This window comes from Elgaria multicarinata, chromosome 15, assembly GCF_023053635.1.
Source record: "Elgaria multicarinata webbii isolate HBS135686 ecotype San Diego chromosome 15, rElgMul1.1.pri, whole genome shotgun sequence".
NCBI lineage: Eukaryota > Metazoa > Chordata > Lepidosauria > Squamata > Anguidae > Elgaria > Elgaria multicarinata.
Window position 1 is genome coordinate 10310875 of NC_086185.1, and position 14348 is coordinate 10325222.

Here is a 14348-nt window from a genome sequence, read left to right on the forward strand (position 1 = left end):
GCAGGAGATGCCACTATCGAACAAGGAAGTGGTAGCAATGATGAGAAAGGAGAAACAAGAGCAACTGGTGACCATGGCGGTGAGAAGGTGGGCTCACTGGAGGAGGAAAGCCATTGAGGCTGCCTTGCCCAATATGGTGGCTCTGTTTGTATCTCTCTCCTGCTCCCTTTTACATTCATTTATTATTCTCTGGTTCTTTTGAATGGGGGTTATGGAAAAGAATATTTGTTGGCTGGGTTTCGCTTCGGGTTACTACGGCCTAAAGAAGACTCGGGTCTCTATTATGCTGAGGACACTAGACGTAGATTCACAACATTTGAGAACTGGAGCTGGTCAGTCTTGTACTTCCTTATCCTTAAGTAACCTTCCAAATTAAGGAAGTTCCAGGGCTCCATAGTTGCACACGTGAGCAGTTTTCAAACACAGGAGAGCATTTATGCTCGCTCGCTTTAATGTGCTACCCTCTGCTTTGCTCGCTGGCTGATTCAATAAGGTTCCACTCAGTGAACAACTTCGGCTTTGTGGAGGTGAAATAGAGTCTCTTGGCCGGGTTCTCCCATTCTGCAATTTGTACCGGGAGTCCAAAGAACGGTTGGTTCTCCCTTTACTCAGAACTCTACCCAGAAGAGCCACTGAAATGTCAGTATCTGTCAGCTTAAGGCATGAGACTATCCCTATTAGTGAAGGGGGTAGCTAAATTATTTTGGCCTTCAATACAAATGATGAAGAACTAGGGTGGCTGTGTGGACAGTCCTCTATTCCAAGAGATGCCAGATGCCAGTCCTCTGTTTGAAGGGCTGCATAGGCATGCACAGCTCATTTCATTAGGGTGTGCACCTTAAAGGCCCCAGTTGGAGCAGTGGGGGTGGGAAAACGCATTAGCATGCCTGGGGGATTTACATAATTTTCTGAGGCTCCGGAAAGTGCCCTTAAAAACCCTGATTCAAGCAGGGGAGGGTGGTGCAGGAAAGTGGAGGCTGGCCCAGGAAATTAGGGTGTGCCTGGGCACACCCAGCACATCCCGTGTGCATGCCTATGAAGGGCTGCCCAGTCCAAGTCTGTTTTACAGTTGATGAACCCCAAGAAGGACAAGCAGGAGTTGCCCATTGATGGTTAGTATCTGGACAGATTGTCACCTGTTCTGTCTTGCCCACCATGGTGAGATGTGTTGCAACATGATAGTCATTTTTTCTAAATGTGTATCTGTACTTATAAATATATGCAAATAGGTGTCTTCCTTGGTGATACATTTCCTCTTCTTTGGTGAGTCTTGAATGGCCACCCTAGGCAGAAGGCCTTTTGACTCCACAATGATTTTATTTGTGTTCTTCTCATAGAGAGACTCTTCTTATTAGAGCCTCATGTGGTGCAGAGTGGTAAGCAGCAGTTACTGCAGCCAAAACTCTCCCCACGGCCTGAGTTCGATCCCAGCGGAAGCTGGTTCTCAGGCAGCCGGCTCAGGTTGACTCAGCCTTCCATCCTTCCGAGGTCGGTAAAATGAGTACCCAGCTAGCTGGGGGAAAGGTAGCCGTGACTGGGGAAGGCAATGGCAAACCACCCCACTACAAAGTTTGCCAAGAAAACGTCAGTGAAAGCAGGCATCTCTCTAGGAGTCAGCAATGACTCAAGTGCTTGCACGCGAGGTTCCTTTCCCTTCTTATATATTAACTTCTTTTATTAGCATTTATCAGTTGTGTTGTATTAATTCCTATTGGCCTGTGAGTGTAATAGACCATTTATTCATTGCAGTCTTTGTTGGGTGTGCAAACCGCCCGCTATTTTAATTACCCACAATGCCCCCAAGTGTAGATTTGCCCTGGGGCATTATAGATAATTTAAATGGCGGTTCACAGTGGGTGCCTCCACTTCAATTTCCTCCTGAGCCCTAGAGCAATGCTATATTATGGGCATTCTGGGTAATTAAAATGGGTGGCTTTCAAAATCAGGTACCGGAGTTTTTAATTTTTAATTTTTTTTTAAAGCTGATATTGGACAGCACAGCCCTTCAAATAGAGGAGTGTTCTCTATAAGAGAGGACTCATGGGCACCCTATATTCTATGGTCTGGCAGAAGTCGGATGTCTTGCACAAAACGGGAACGAAGCCACCTTGAGATGTGTGACAAACCAACCTGTCGGCTGTAACAAGGGAGGCTTTGTAGAAGTAGGTGGACCAGTTCAGAGACCCATTATCTTATTTGGTGTACGCCGAAGGACAGGCCGGGTTAATGATCAAATAAATGAAAGGTGAAGCGAAAGAAGCCTCCTGCCTATTGCGTTGATGATCAGGCGGCCTCTTGGCTCACCGATTAAAAATGCACTCGGTCAAAACCTTTCCATGCCACAGCATCTGTTGCAGAGAAGCCCGGGGGGGGGGGTACCTCTTTCCCCTGACTTCCCAGTGTGCTACTCATGCCTGATAAGGTACAGTGGGAAAATTAAATTGATCGGGGTCCTCTAATTAGATTTGCAGTATCAAATGGCCGCTTGGACCTCCCAGGTAACAGTGGATGCTCTCCACTTCAGTTGATAGATTAGGGAGGAAAGAAGAGGTAGGACCAGCTGCTTAATGTTGCGGATGTTGACGGATGGTTATAAAATGTGGCCTTATTTGCTGTGCTCCGAAGTGGGTGGGAGGAGAATCCCTCAAGAGCTCAAACTTTCTCAACCGTTTGCCTGGAGATGTGGCACTTAACCAGGTTTTTAATGGGCAGCTGCTGCTCTAGCTTGATGAACGGGTGTAGAACTTCCTCCTCCTCCTCCTCCTCCTTCTTCATCACAGATGTTGTCTATGAGCCAGTTGCTTGTGAGATGCTGTAGAAAACCCAGCTGCACCGCTAACAGAATCTTTGGTGGTCTGTGAATTTGTTGCATCTTGCAATAAGGTAAGTTTTTCAATATGTGTGTGTCTGCCTGTTAATTTAAGCAATGCGCCCTTATTATTTTGGATTCAGGATTTGCCTACCGCAAGAGGAAGGGAGCTTTCACGAGAGGAAGGTTTCTGCTCGTGAAAGGTCCTTCAGCCCAATTTTTGGGAACCCCTCCCCCCCACAGCTCAACCCCCATTCAGCAGGGTCTACTGACTCAGCAAGGCTGCTCACACAACATGCTAACCTACCCACCCCACTCAGTTGCTGGATTCACACAATATTCTAACTTCTACTCAGTGGTTGAGTGTGTATTGCTGTTGAACCATGGTTTAGCACGTTTTCTGAATCCAGCACATTTTCTGCAGGGTGTCTTCTTAACCTCCCTGAACAACCCAACAACAAACCATGGGTTCTTGAGGTGGCTTGTTCGAGAAAAATAAAATAATGTTATTGATTGTTTATGTTAATGTTATCGACTGACTCCTGTTGGCTCTTAACCTGATTGCCTTTTTGTTCTCTTGCTTCCAACAGCTGGTCTTCCAGCGCCATTCCAACGATAATTTCAAATGTCAAGTAATGTTGCCAGTCTCCAAGTTCTACAGGCATTTGATTTGTACAACCAGACCTCAAACTTGGGAGGAAAGAAAATTAAGTAGAACTTTTCCACGGGAATGTCTTAGCAACATTTGGAAACTTCAGGTCTAACCCTAGATGGTTCACCAGAGGAAATAGCTTCACATCAACTCTTGGTTTGAAGAAATTGACATCAGCCAGAAATGGCTTCCTTGTCGTTGAACGGCTCTGTTGGAAATGATACAGACTACTATGAAGAGCCTTCCTTTTCTTTGTTTGACATTCCCGTCTTGGTGCCAGTGACGATCATTTGCATCCTTTTGTTCTTCTTGGGCATTGCTGGAAACGTGACCATCATACTAATTTTTAAGCAGCACAAAGAGATGAGGACCACAGTTAATATGTACTTATCGAGCATGGCCTTGTCCGACAGCCTGATCTTCCTAGGCCTGCCCTCCGATCTGTACAGGATTTGGAAATACAAGCCCTACATCTTCGGCAACTTTCTCTGCAAGTTTATTGTCTACCTCAGCGAAACCTGCACGTACTGCACGATACTCCACATCACCACCTTGAGCGTCGAAAGATACTTTGCCATTTGTTTTCCTTTGAAGGCTAAAACAACCATCACTAAAAGCCGGGTCAAAGGCATCATTCTTCTCCTATGGCTTTGTTCTTTAGTGACTGCCGTCCCCATCCTCTTTCTCTTTGGGGTCGAACACCACAATGGTAGCCTGCCGGAGGAAACGAACGAATGCAAATACATAGAGCAAGCAGCCCATTCGGGTCTTCTCGAGACGATGACCTGGCTTTCCACCCTTTACTTTTTCTTGCCCGTGTTTTGCTTGGTACTCCTCTACGGACTGATCTGTAGAAAGCTCTGGAGAACTGCACACAAGCTGGAGGGACATCATGCTGCAACTAGAGAGAAGTACCACCAGCAAACAGTCAAAATGCTAGGTAAGTAGCAACTAGCTTTGACCATCTGCATTAGAGAGGAATGGAAGGAGGAAACTCCAGGAAGGGGAATTGAACACAACTTGGAACAGCCTTAAGCGTAATAGGTTTGACTTCACAGTTAAGGGGACAATCAGGCAGACAGCATGCTCCCAATATGTGTGGGCGCTTGTGCTCATAAGGTGGCCAAGTGTCCTCTTTTACAAAGGACCGTCCTCTGAAGGTTGGTTCTGTCCAGTTGCAAGAATTGTGACCACTTGGACAACAGACTGAATAGGCAGACACACCGGACATTCTGGCCACAGTCTTCTGTAACTAGGGTGAGATATACTGTATTTCTATTTAAATTTTAATACCGTATTTCTTTGATTCTAAGACGCCATCGATTGTAAGGCGCACCCTAATTTCAGTACCACCAACAGAAAAAAAGCTGTTATTCTAAGAAATAAACACACCCGAGATTCTAAGACGCGCCCCGTTTTTAGAGCTGTTTATATGGGGGGAAAAGTGTGTCTTAGAATCGAAGAAATACAGTAATTATTTCCACGTTTGCATCTATACATATAAATTAAATTTTACGCAAGCGTGTGTCCCCTTTTTTCTTTTTTGGTGACAATTCATAAACGGACTCCCTATGTACTTGTTAATCTAGTTTGTCTGAATCTAGATCAGAAAACACACAATGATTTGGTTTGTCCGTACCTGTTTATCACCCGAAATGAAGTGGTGATTGGAATGTGCAACTGACCCATTGCAGATACGCTTTCATTGCAGCTAACCACAGCCACTTAGCTATTGAACCATGCAGACTCAAGAGAATAGTTTTGCTAAGAGATATGGATCCGCAGGAGTTTTGAACATAACCATCCCTAGACCAGGAACTCCAGATGTCTCCTCTTTCTTCCTGTTTTCTCTTAGCAGACCTGGTCCAGGGAGACCGGCCACATCTGAGTGAAAAAGCATTTATTCCAGCTAGCCTTTTTCATAAGCGTTAGTCCTAATTCAGTTAATGCTTTAGTTTGTTACTCCAGACTGCGGGTTTTAGAATACATTTTTAATATTTGACCTTCTCTAGGTGAAAAGCATTTCGTATAACTAAAAGTATTTTAAAACAGTGGTGGGCGGAAGGTAGATCTGGATCGCTGGGTGATTTGCAGTAAACCAGCAAGGATTTCCGATTTCCAATTGTCTAAGAACTAAAAAGTTTTCTCCTTCCTAAATTAGACTGCTGAAAAGAGAGGGAGGGGAATTTGGGATAGGGGAAACCAGGAGTGGATTTGTGCTTGCTTGCTGTGAACTTGCTTCTGGTACTGATCACAGATTCTTGGGCTGAGCAGGTGCTCAAAGCAACCTATTACTCATTCCTTCTCTGCCCCAAGCCACTATTTTGCATCTGTCTCCAGTTGGTTCTGGTTAATAAACACCCTCCTAAAACTAGATCACACAAGCCTGAAGATTTTCTGTCCCGGTTTTAAAAGGACCTGTAGCTTGACTGGAGTTCAGAGATCGTTAATGTGCTTCCATGGTAGGTAGGTGCTCCACGCAAAGGATCGCTGTCCTGAATGATAATCTCTTTTTGCTTTTAGCAGTGGTCGTCCTAGCCTTTGTGCTGTGCTGGCTCCCGTTACATGCTGGCCGGATCCTCTTTGCCCAAGGAAACATGGTCCTATACGAGATCAGCCAATACTTCAACCTCGTATCAATGCTGCTGTTTTATCTTGGAGCATCTGTAAACCCGATCCTTTATAACGTCATGTCCCAAAAATACAGGAAAGCCGTATGCAAGTTTCTGAACCATACCCGGGTTTGTCAGTCGAGACACCTAAGTAGGAGTGTCGAGACTTCTGTTGAAGGTTTGGAAATCCGTTTTCACGTAAAGTAATTTTGAAATGTGCTAGAAAAATACTAATAATTGCCTTAGCTTGCAAGATCTTCCTTTCCATCTATCCTTCAATACAGGCAATCATTAAAATAGCCAGCTACAACGGTTAGTATTCCTCAATTGTTATCTTTTCTCCAGCCACCTTGGCTGGGGACGTGCAAGCAGAAAAAAATGAAGTTTCATTTGTCCTCCCCCCCTCCATTTTTAAAGTTACGTTTTTCACTTGCCAGAATTGGGTTAGTTTTGTTTTTTCTGTTTATTTCAATGGGACACCCAGCCAATATTCTGCTGACTGTAATTTTGGCGTTTACCATCCAAAAGATTTAACAGCTAGACATTCTATGTCCTCCAGGCATGGGATCTGCTAAATTTCAGACGGATTGGGATGGGTTCCCACTTGTTAGGCAATTGAAACAGATACACAGATGTAGCCTAAACGCTACCTAAACTAAACAGCTTAACGAAATGTCGGTTTCACTGTACGCACGCTCCAACCTGCTTTGCACAACCCACTGTGGTTTGCCAGCCTCGTTTGTTTCAGAGGGGCTTGTCGTGATCTCTGAACCCAGCACAGTGGCTTGTTTGCAGCTTGTACCAAAAGGCTACAGAGTCGTTTGGCAAGAGCAAGAACCTGGCCACGCCGCTTGCTGCCTTGCGATCTCGCTAGGTGTATGTCAGGCTGGCAACACCAAGGTACCTGAGACCTAGTCACGGTCGCTTTGCACGAGCGGCAGAATTGCACAAATCAAGCAGCAAACTCTTGTAAAATGCCCTAACTTGCGGACTCTTTTAAAAAAACACTTTCTGGAATTATATTCAAATGTTGTCATGTAAAAATATGGGGCGGGGGAGTGGGGAGACGATTCCGAGGCTAAAGTGTGAAAATGCAAATCTGGGGAGAATTGTACCTTTTAATATATATTTTCAGTTTTGTGGAGATCTGCACAAAGTTGCCTTAACAAATGCACATTAGTTAATCTGAGTTTGCGTAAGTGTGCATTGGTAGTACTGTGAAGTTAATGGAAGTAGAATGAAATTCTCAGCCCCTGGGTTTACCCCTTAAAAAATCTTGTGCTGCAAAGGCCACTAGGATATGTGCCAGGAACGGGCAGAAGGATCCCGGAGGGAAAAGCCATGGCTAAACCAAGCAGCGCTTGATTGTCTGAGGGCAGCAGCGTGGGTTAGTAATGGATTAAACAAACACAGTGAATGAGCTTTCCGTTTACCTTGATCTCTTCTCCATTTCACCCCAACTTGTGTCCACAGCCCAAGATGTTTTGACTACAATGCCCATCATACTTCACCGTGACTTACGCTAGCTAGGTCTGATGAGAATTGTAAGCCAAAACATCTGAAAAGCCACCCTGCAGAGTGCTGATGAAGCCAGGTCTGCTGTTTGTAGTAGTCTACAGAGGAAAAGTGTTATGCAGACTTCAGTTGCAATCCTCTTCCCATTTCCCTGCTAGAAAGCAACATTGATTTTAATGGGATGTACTTCTGGGTAGACCTGTACACGATTGCACTGTTAACAAGCTTAGTAAAAGGATTTGATGTAGCTGCACAGGCTATAGTGATATTCATCCTCCAGCTTAATGGTTTGTCAAAATTTAAGAGTTTGTTTGCTTTTTGGAGGGTGATTTTCCTGGTAGCTTTAATGAAAGTATTATCCTGCTGCTATATTTGGATGTTTCCTACTGGAACAGTTTTTATTTACATTGGACAGTGGCTACTTTGTTTGAGCCTTTTAGTCTTACAGAGCAACTGTGAATGGCAACTGGAAACAGGTTCGCACGCAATGGCAGCCTTAGGTGATAAATTGTGGGTTAATTAACCCACCGTTTGCAGCCACAACCTATGAAGACCCCATTTGTAAGTTGTCCATGTGACATCAAACCAAAAGTTAACTCATGTTTTAAGTTATTTTTGGGTTGTTTAACCCATGAGTATCCCAAAGTGTCTGGGCTCAGATGTCACACTAACAACCTATGAATGCAGGATTTGTAGGTTGTTGCTGGAAACTGTTGAGTGGCTTGCTTGCATCTCTGCCTGTTCTGGGTTGATTAACTCATGATTTGCTGCTGAATGCTACCGTTATGTGTGAACAGTGTACGTGAGTGTGTGTGTGTGTGTAGAACAGAATTTCAAGAAGAAAAGATATCACCACTAAAAGCTACTATGTAAAGAAGTCCCAGGGTTCCTTCCTTCATGAATTACCATGACACACACCACCATTCAACACCCCTCATGTGAACAATTTTATATTTTTATTGGCCATATTAAATATATTATCTATTTGATAGTTACAATTTAGTAATACAATGCCTGGCAGGTTTAACATAAGTATGAAATACAGCAAAAATTACAATACAAGAGAAAAGGAGATCTAATACATTAATGCCACTAGAGTACATCAATCTGGAATGTATAGTTGTAAATATAAAATTCTACATTATGCTTTCCAGTAAACATTCTGGAAATATAAACAGTTTGTGGCAATTACAAATAAAAATTAAACTTTAACTTTCTAGGAAGTCACAATTTTGGTTAGTATTTATTCAGAAAAAAACTAATTTAAAAAATGTATGTGACATACTATTGCCAATTCAATGAAATCCCGTCCCCGCGAACCATTTTTGTTAGCGTTTAACAAAAACACATGCTTTGGCAACAGAAATCTGCTGAAGACCATCTATTGTTTTATAAAAAAGTGAAGTATGAAAGGAAAATGAAGGAGAACAGGCTGTAAACGTTCCTGCAAACTAAGGACACTAACATTTGTATAAAACTCTTTCCAACACTGAAGAAGGGCTTCCATTACAATAAATGATTAACTTAAAAGTTCTGCTACAAGTAGAACAATACATTCAAACATACATTTTCCAGAATTTTTTTTTAAAATCAAAATAAATAGATCACAAAAAAGGAGAGTACATTTTTGAAAAAAAGGTTAATTTCAGATTGCACCATAAAATCTACTTTTAAGATAGTTAAGTGATATGTCATCAATGTCTGTGTGTGTATTTTCCCCCCAGGTGTGAAATGCAAACACAACGCTACAAACCATAAGCTATCATTATGAACTAACAGCCGGTTGAGAAACATTTTATGATGTTGTATCATCTGAAACAGACATGTCTCAAGCTAAAATGAACTACACATTACATCCACTGTCTCACATACAAGTGCAAGTGTTTAGATGTTTCATAAAGTATAGCTGTTCAGTCCCTACCAGTATGCAAGACCTAACAAAATGCATGGCCCTTGAATTTGAATTTCTTCCTTTGAAAACGAAATGGGTGGTTTTTTCCAGCTTTCAAAAGAGCATGAATCTAAAGACAACATTTAATTACTTTTACTTCACAGGTACCTGCTGCAGAGGCTTGACAAAAAACAGTCCTATGTAGTGCATGATATTCACCCCCCCCCAAAAAAAACCCACTATCCCACCCACAGCCAGACCTGTCACTGAAGATTTTCATCACGAAACAGAAAAGACGTGAACCACAAAAACAATGGAATATGAAACCGCTACCAAAGGCAGCAATTCCTTTAAAACTCATATCTAAATTTTGAGAAGAAAATTCATTTTCACGGGTGACTTGATCAGTTGGTTTACATTAGAAGGGCATCCCAAGAAAGGAAAAATGAAAAAACAAACCACAGTTTGATTTTTTTTAAATTTCATGTTAAGAATAGTACAAAAACATTTGCTCAGTTTGAGCCAAATAGTGAAACATTTATCATAAATGCACTTTTTGTTCTCATTAAAGACAAAAACATGTCTGTGCTTTTTCCTCTGAAAAAAACGCAGCGGTTTCAGTCAGAAGCACAGGGCGTTACTGTTCTCTCAGGCACGGAGAGTGAACCCTGGGTTGGGCCAACAGTTATTTACCAACGACAGAAAGCATTTCATTCAGAAATGTCCAGTATAGAAGGGGGTGCATTTTGCCACGTTACATACCAATGCAAATATCCCTCTGCAGGTAGACGTTTTCGGTGCCTCGCGCGCTTTCGAGAAAAACTCTACAGGATTGCCTCCTGCTACCCTTGGCTCTAAAAGTGATATTAAACTATTGGAATCCCAACGATTAAAACAACTGGAAAAATAAGAGTAGCGTAGCGCTATCGCGAAAGTCAAAATCGATAATGTTTTGGTTTCATTTTTTGTCTACAGTATATATCAAATGTGGTATGCTCTAGCAATGTTCGGTAATTAATACAGTACTGTTCTAAGCTTAAGCATCTTTGCTGCTGGATCTCACGCGTGCCAAGGCTTGGGTTGAAGCCGGCAGATTTTCCCGCACCCTTTGCTTTGCTCTACTTGAAAATTAAAGATCTTACCGTGAGAATTAAGTCAAGCTCTCTGAGAATCACAAGAGTGTGTTAAGGCAGCTTTTTTTTTTTTTGGCTGTTTTAAACAGCTAACCCTGATTAGAAGATGCACGACCGTGCTATAATAGGGATTTTCTTCTCTTCATTTCCTCTCTACTCCCCACCTTCTCCCATACCTGGAGGTAGGGTCGTTGGGGGGTGGGGGATGGAGAGGGGAGGTTTCTGCCTAACCAGCCTCGCTGTTAGTCAGCAGCAAAAATGGAAATGTCTGTCTTATACATTCATTCCCAGCTAGCAATTTAATTGGAATTTACATAAATACCAAAGGCATAAACTTCTGTATGAAAAAATAATAAGCTGAGTAATGAAGCTCAATGCTTAAGGTCGCCCGCTTACTTGATCACAAAGTACTGTATGATAACGGCAAACAGGATGGCAACCGTTGCAAAGACAACGAGGAGCAGAAACGCAAATTGTTCGTCGCTGAACGCCTTCCTCCTGCTTTTCGTGAGGTCGGGGCTGGCGTCTGCGCACTGTGGGACGAGCTCCTGTTTCTGAGATGAGAATGCTGTGCTAGGGCTGTACGGTCCATACAGTTCTTGAGATCCAGTGGAGTCCTGATACTGCCGGCCAGCACACACCCTGAATCGATATTCACAGTTTGTCTGCACGTTGGTGACGCGGAATGAAGTCTCTGGTCCCTTGTATACCTGAGGGAGGAGCACGGATCCGAGTGAGAAACGCCAGCGGGTTCAAGTAACCTAGGAATATAGGGAGCTGCTTTATACAGCCAACCCACGGGTCTGTCTAGATCCGTACTGCCTGCACTCGCTGAGAGAGGCTCTCGGGGTTTTAGGCAGGGGGTTCTCCCAGCCCCAGAGATGCTGGGGCTTGAACAAGGGCCCTTTAAGCATACGAACTATGTGTTCTATCAAGTTACAGCCCCTCCCCAAGTGACTCTAGACTGCTGGGCCCATAGGACATCTGGGATATTTCTCAACCGTACTCTGGTATAGCTTTTGGAGCTTAAAATCACCTGCACTATGAATTAAGATAGGGTTGGGACCAAGCTGAAGCAACCGTGTTGGCGGAAGTGGACTTCCCCACCTCATCCTCATTTCAGCCCCTCTAGCCCCCCTGAAAATGCTATAGAGTCAGCAGACCCTACTGAATGAGGTGAGCTGCAGTGTGTGTGTGTGTGTGTGTGTGTAATCCCTAAAAATCAAGTAGAGGAACCTTTCTCTTGTGGAAGGCAGATCCTAGAACTAACCCCATAGTCTTTAGAAATGTATCTTGGATGACCAGATTTTAAAAAGGGGCAAGGACTTCTCTAAAAACAAAATATAAAATGAACAGCTTAAAAACCCGGGGGGGGGGGGGGAGAGCACAAGATGTGATTTTTCAGTTGCAAAGAAAATGTAGATGGAGAGACGGGGAGCAGCAATAGCGTTCTCATACGTGGGCCTTGTCCTGAACGAGGTTGTAAACCTGCGCTCGGGATGTACCACCTTCAGACTGCAGGTGTGGACACGCGTGACGGCATGCTCTTCCGTACGGAAAAATATGGTGCATGTAGCAAAACTAGTTTGAGAGAAGGAGAAGGGTGGGAGAGCTTTCCATTGTGTGCGGCCCCAGCTGCAGTCCGGAGAGGTGCAGGTTTAACATCTCGGTGAAAACGAGGGCCCCCGTTTTAGGTCTTGGCAGTTTCATAATTCTGCTGCCACAAGTGAGGAAGGCCCAGAAGCTTGGGCAAAACCCCCTGGTAATCTGAGCTCCTGACGAGCGGAGGGTGGGATTTTGGTCAGTTGGCGCTGTTTGGGTCGGACTTTGGGGCACGGGTCAAGGGCCCCTGTCTGAAAAATGACTGGGAGGAGCTCCCAAACATAGCAGAGCAACACATTATCATCTAAAGGGTGTGGGTAAGATAATTATGTCCAGAGTCCAAGGGTGGCCCAAGACATCTTGCTGCCTGAAGTGAAGGACAAGATGGCGCCCTCTTCCATTCCATGTACCAAAGCCAACTGGACTGGCAGTTGGATCTTCCTTCAGCATGGGTGGTGGGACAAGATCCTGCACTCCATCTGTAGACCACAGGCTACCTTAGAAACACTGTTAGTTTTACCCTACCCTGTGCCTGTTTACCCTACCCAGTGCCTGTTTACATTCTCTTCCCCTCCTTATTGCTTTACTATGATTTTATTAGATTGTAAGCCTATGCGGCAGGGTCTTGCGATTTACTGTTTTACTCTGTACAGCACCATGTACATTGATGGTGCTATAGAAATAAATAATAATAATAATAATAATAATAATAATAATAATAATAATAAATTTCCATAAGAATGTCATTCTCTTCATGAATCCAGTTTCCTATTCGAAGAATTGGGGAGGTGCGTGTGAATATTGTATACGGCTGTAATTTCAGGTTCTGGAAACTCCTAATTCTCAAAATGAAAAGGGGGAAAAAAAACCATTTTCTTGAAATGGCTATGCAATGAAGAACCTGTATTCCCTGCTCCAGGAAATGTGTTAAACGTTATCACAGCCTTCTGAGTCTACTGCCTTGAGAGGATTCCGTGCTTATAGACAACCAAGAATTAATTTTAGATCGATTGACAGATAGCAGAATTTCCCATAACAACAAAAAAGATATTCTCTTTTCAATTACCTGATCAACTTCCCTCCCACTGGCAAGTTGTAAAATGTAAACGATGGCATCGCCTTTCATTGGCTGTAAAGGCTCCCATGTGATCTCACAGACGTTATCTCCTAGCTGATGGACTTTGGGCGCTGCAAAGAGGGAAAGAACCGTAACTCAAAGTTCAGAAATTAATTTGACTGTGATCTTCTCTCTAGTAATATAACAAAGCATATTTATTCATGTTTCCTCTCCAGCCCCAGTCATGGACAAAATGGCCCGATTCACACAAGTGTGTGTGTGTACCACTCAAAGCTCCTATGGAAAAGAAAAGCCACATTTCAAAACAAAACAAAACCCTGTTCTTTATGCTGAAGGATACATAATGGGATGCTCTTCTCACATCGCTTACCCCCAGGATTGCCAGGGTGTGGTGTGGTGAGGGGGATATTGCACTATAGTCCACATGGTGTATCACCTTCCTTCAAGGGGCAGTTGGCATTTTAAACTCTGCTAGATCAAGTCAAGGTCCACCGAGGCAAAGTGCTTCAACAGCACCAAGAAGGTGCCACTGCAAATGCCCACATTTGTCCTCAAACAACATTGGATTTTAACAGTTAGACCATCTTTGTGCACTGAGATGCTTTGCATCTTAGCCCAGCCCTGACTTCTTGTAGATGTTTAAAAACCACCCCTCTGTTTTGCTTTTATCTGTTATTACAATCCTGCTGACCCTCATGCATTAAACAGTCCTTTATAACTTTTCAATGGCCCTTTTGAATTGCGTTACTTAAAACCATGAGCACCCTCAGTTCAACACGATCAATACCCTCACCTTTCAAAGCAGGTGGTGGAGATTTGGTTGTGGTGAACGCGTAAACTTCAGAAAACTCTCCTTCGCCGGCATCGTTGCATGCTTGGATTTTAAAGTAGTATGTTGTGGACTCGCTAAGTCGCTGTACTTTGTATGTGTGACAAGGCCCACTGTAGACAGTGATGAATCTGGCAAATCCAAAACATGTTAAAAAGAAGTCAGATACTTTGCTACATTCCATGGTAACATGTTCTAGAACAGTGGTTCCCAAAGTGGGCGGTACC

General features: G+C 43.5%; 2 protein-coding genes across 5 annotated transcripts in view; one reads left to right on the plus strand and one right to left on the minus strand.

Moving 5' to 3' along the window:
* Nucleotides 1-6350, plus strand: LOC134409271 (growth hormone secretagogue receptor type 1-like). 2 transcript variants are annotated; one of them, XM_063141923.1, is made up of 4 exons: nucleotides 1-87; nucleotides 2781-2883; nucleotides 3400-4401; nucleotides 5985-6350. In XM_063141923.1, the coding sequence occupies exons 3-4, from the start codon at nucleotides 3645-3647 to the stop codon at nucleotides 6278-6280; spliced, it is 1053 nt and encodes a 350-aa protein (XP_062997993.1). In that variant the 5' UTR covers nucleotides 1-87; nucleotides 2781-2883; nucleotides 3400-3644; the 3' UTR covers nucleotides 6281-6350. The 2 variants fall into 2 exon arrangements, with proteins under 2 accessions (XP_062997993.1, XP_062997994.1); XM_063141924.1 differs by lacking the exon at nucleotides 1-87 and having other exon boundaries at nucleotides 2361-2883; nucleotides 5988-6350.
* A 2172-nt stretch (nucleotides 6351-8522) lies between these two features.
* FNDC3A (fibronectin type III domain containing 3A) overlaps nucleotides 8523-14348 on the minus strand; it is an 87074-nt gene continuing 81248 nt past the window's right edge. For all 3 annotated transcript variants that reach the window (XM_063141921.1, XM_063141922.1, XM_063141920.1), the window contains exons 24-26: nucleotides 14086-14252; nucleotides 13281-13402; nucleotides 8523-11322 (exon numbers count right to left, since the gene is read on the minus strand). In XM_063141921.1, the coding sequence (XP_062997991.1) occupies nucleotides 11005-11322; nucleotides 13281-13402; nucleotides 14086-14252 (607 nt within the window). In that variant the 3' untranslated portion in view covers nucleotides 8523-11004. The remainder of the gene's footprint in view (nucleotides 11323-13280; nucleotides 13403-14085; nucleotides 14253-14348) is intronic.

What these genes read in the sequence shown, in the direction of transcription:
- LOC134409271 (XM_063141923.1), top strand. Translation starts at nt 3,645, where the DNA reads ATGGCTTCCTTGTCGTTGAACGGCTCTGTTGGAAATGATACAGACTAC. An exon ending in GCAAACAGTCAAAATGCTAG is followed by an intron (nt 4,402 to 5,984) that starts GTAAGTAGCAAC and finishes TTTTGCTTTTAG; the next exon opens with CAGTGGTCGTCCTAGCCTTT.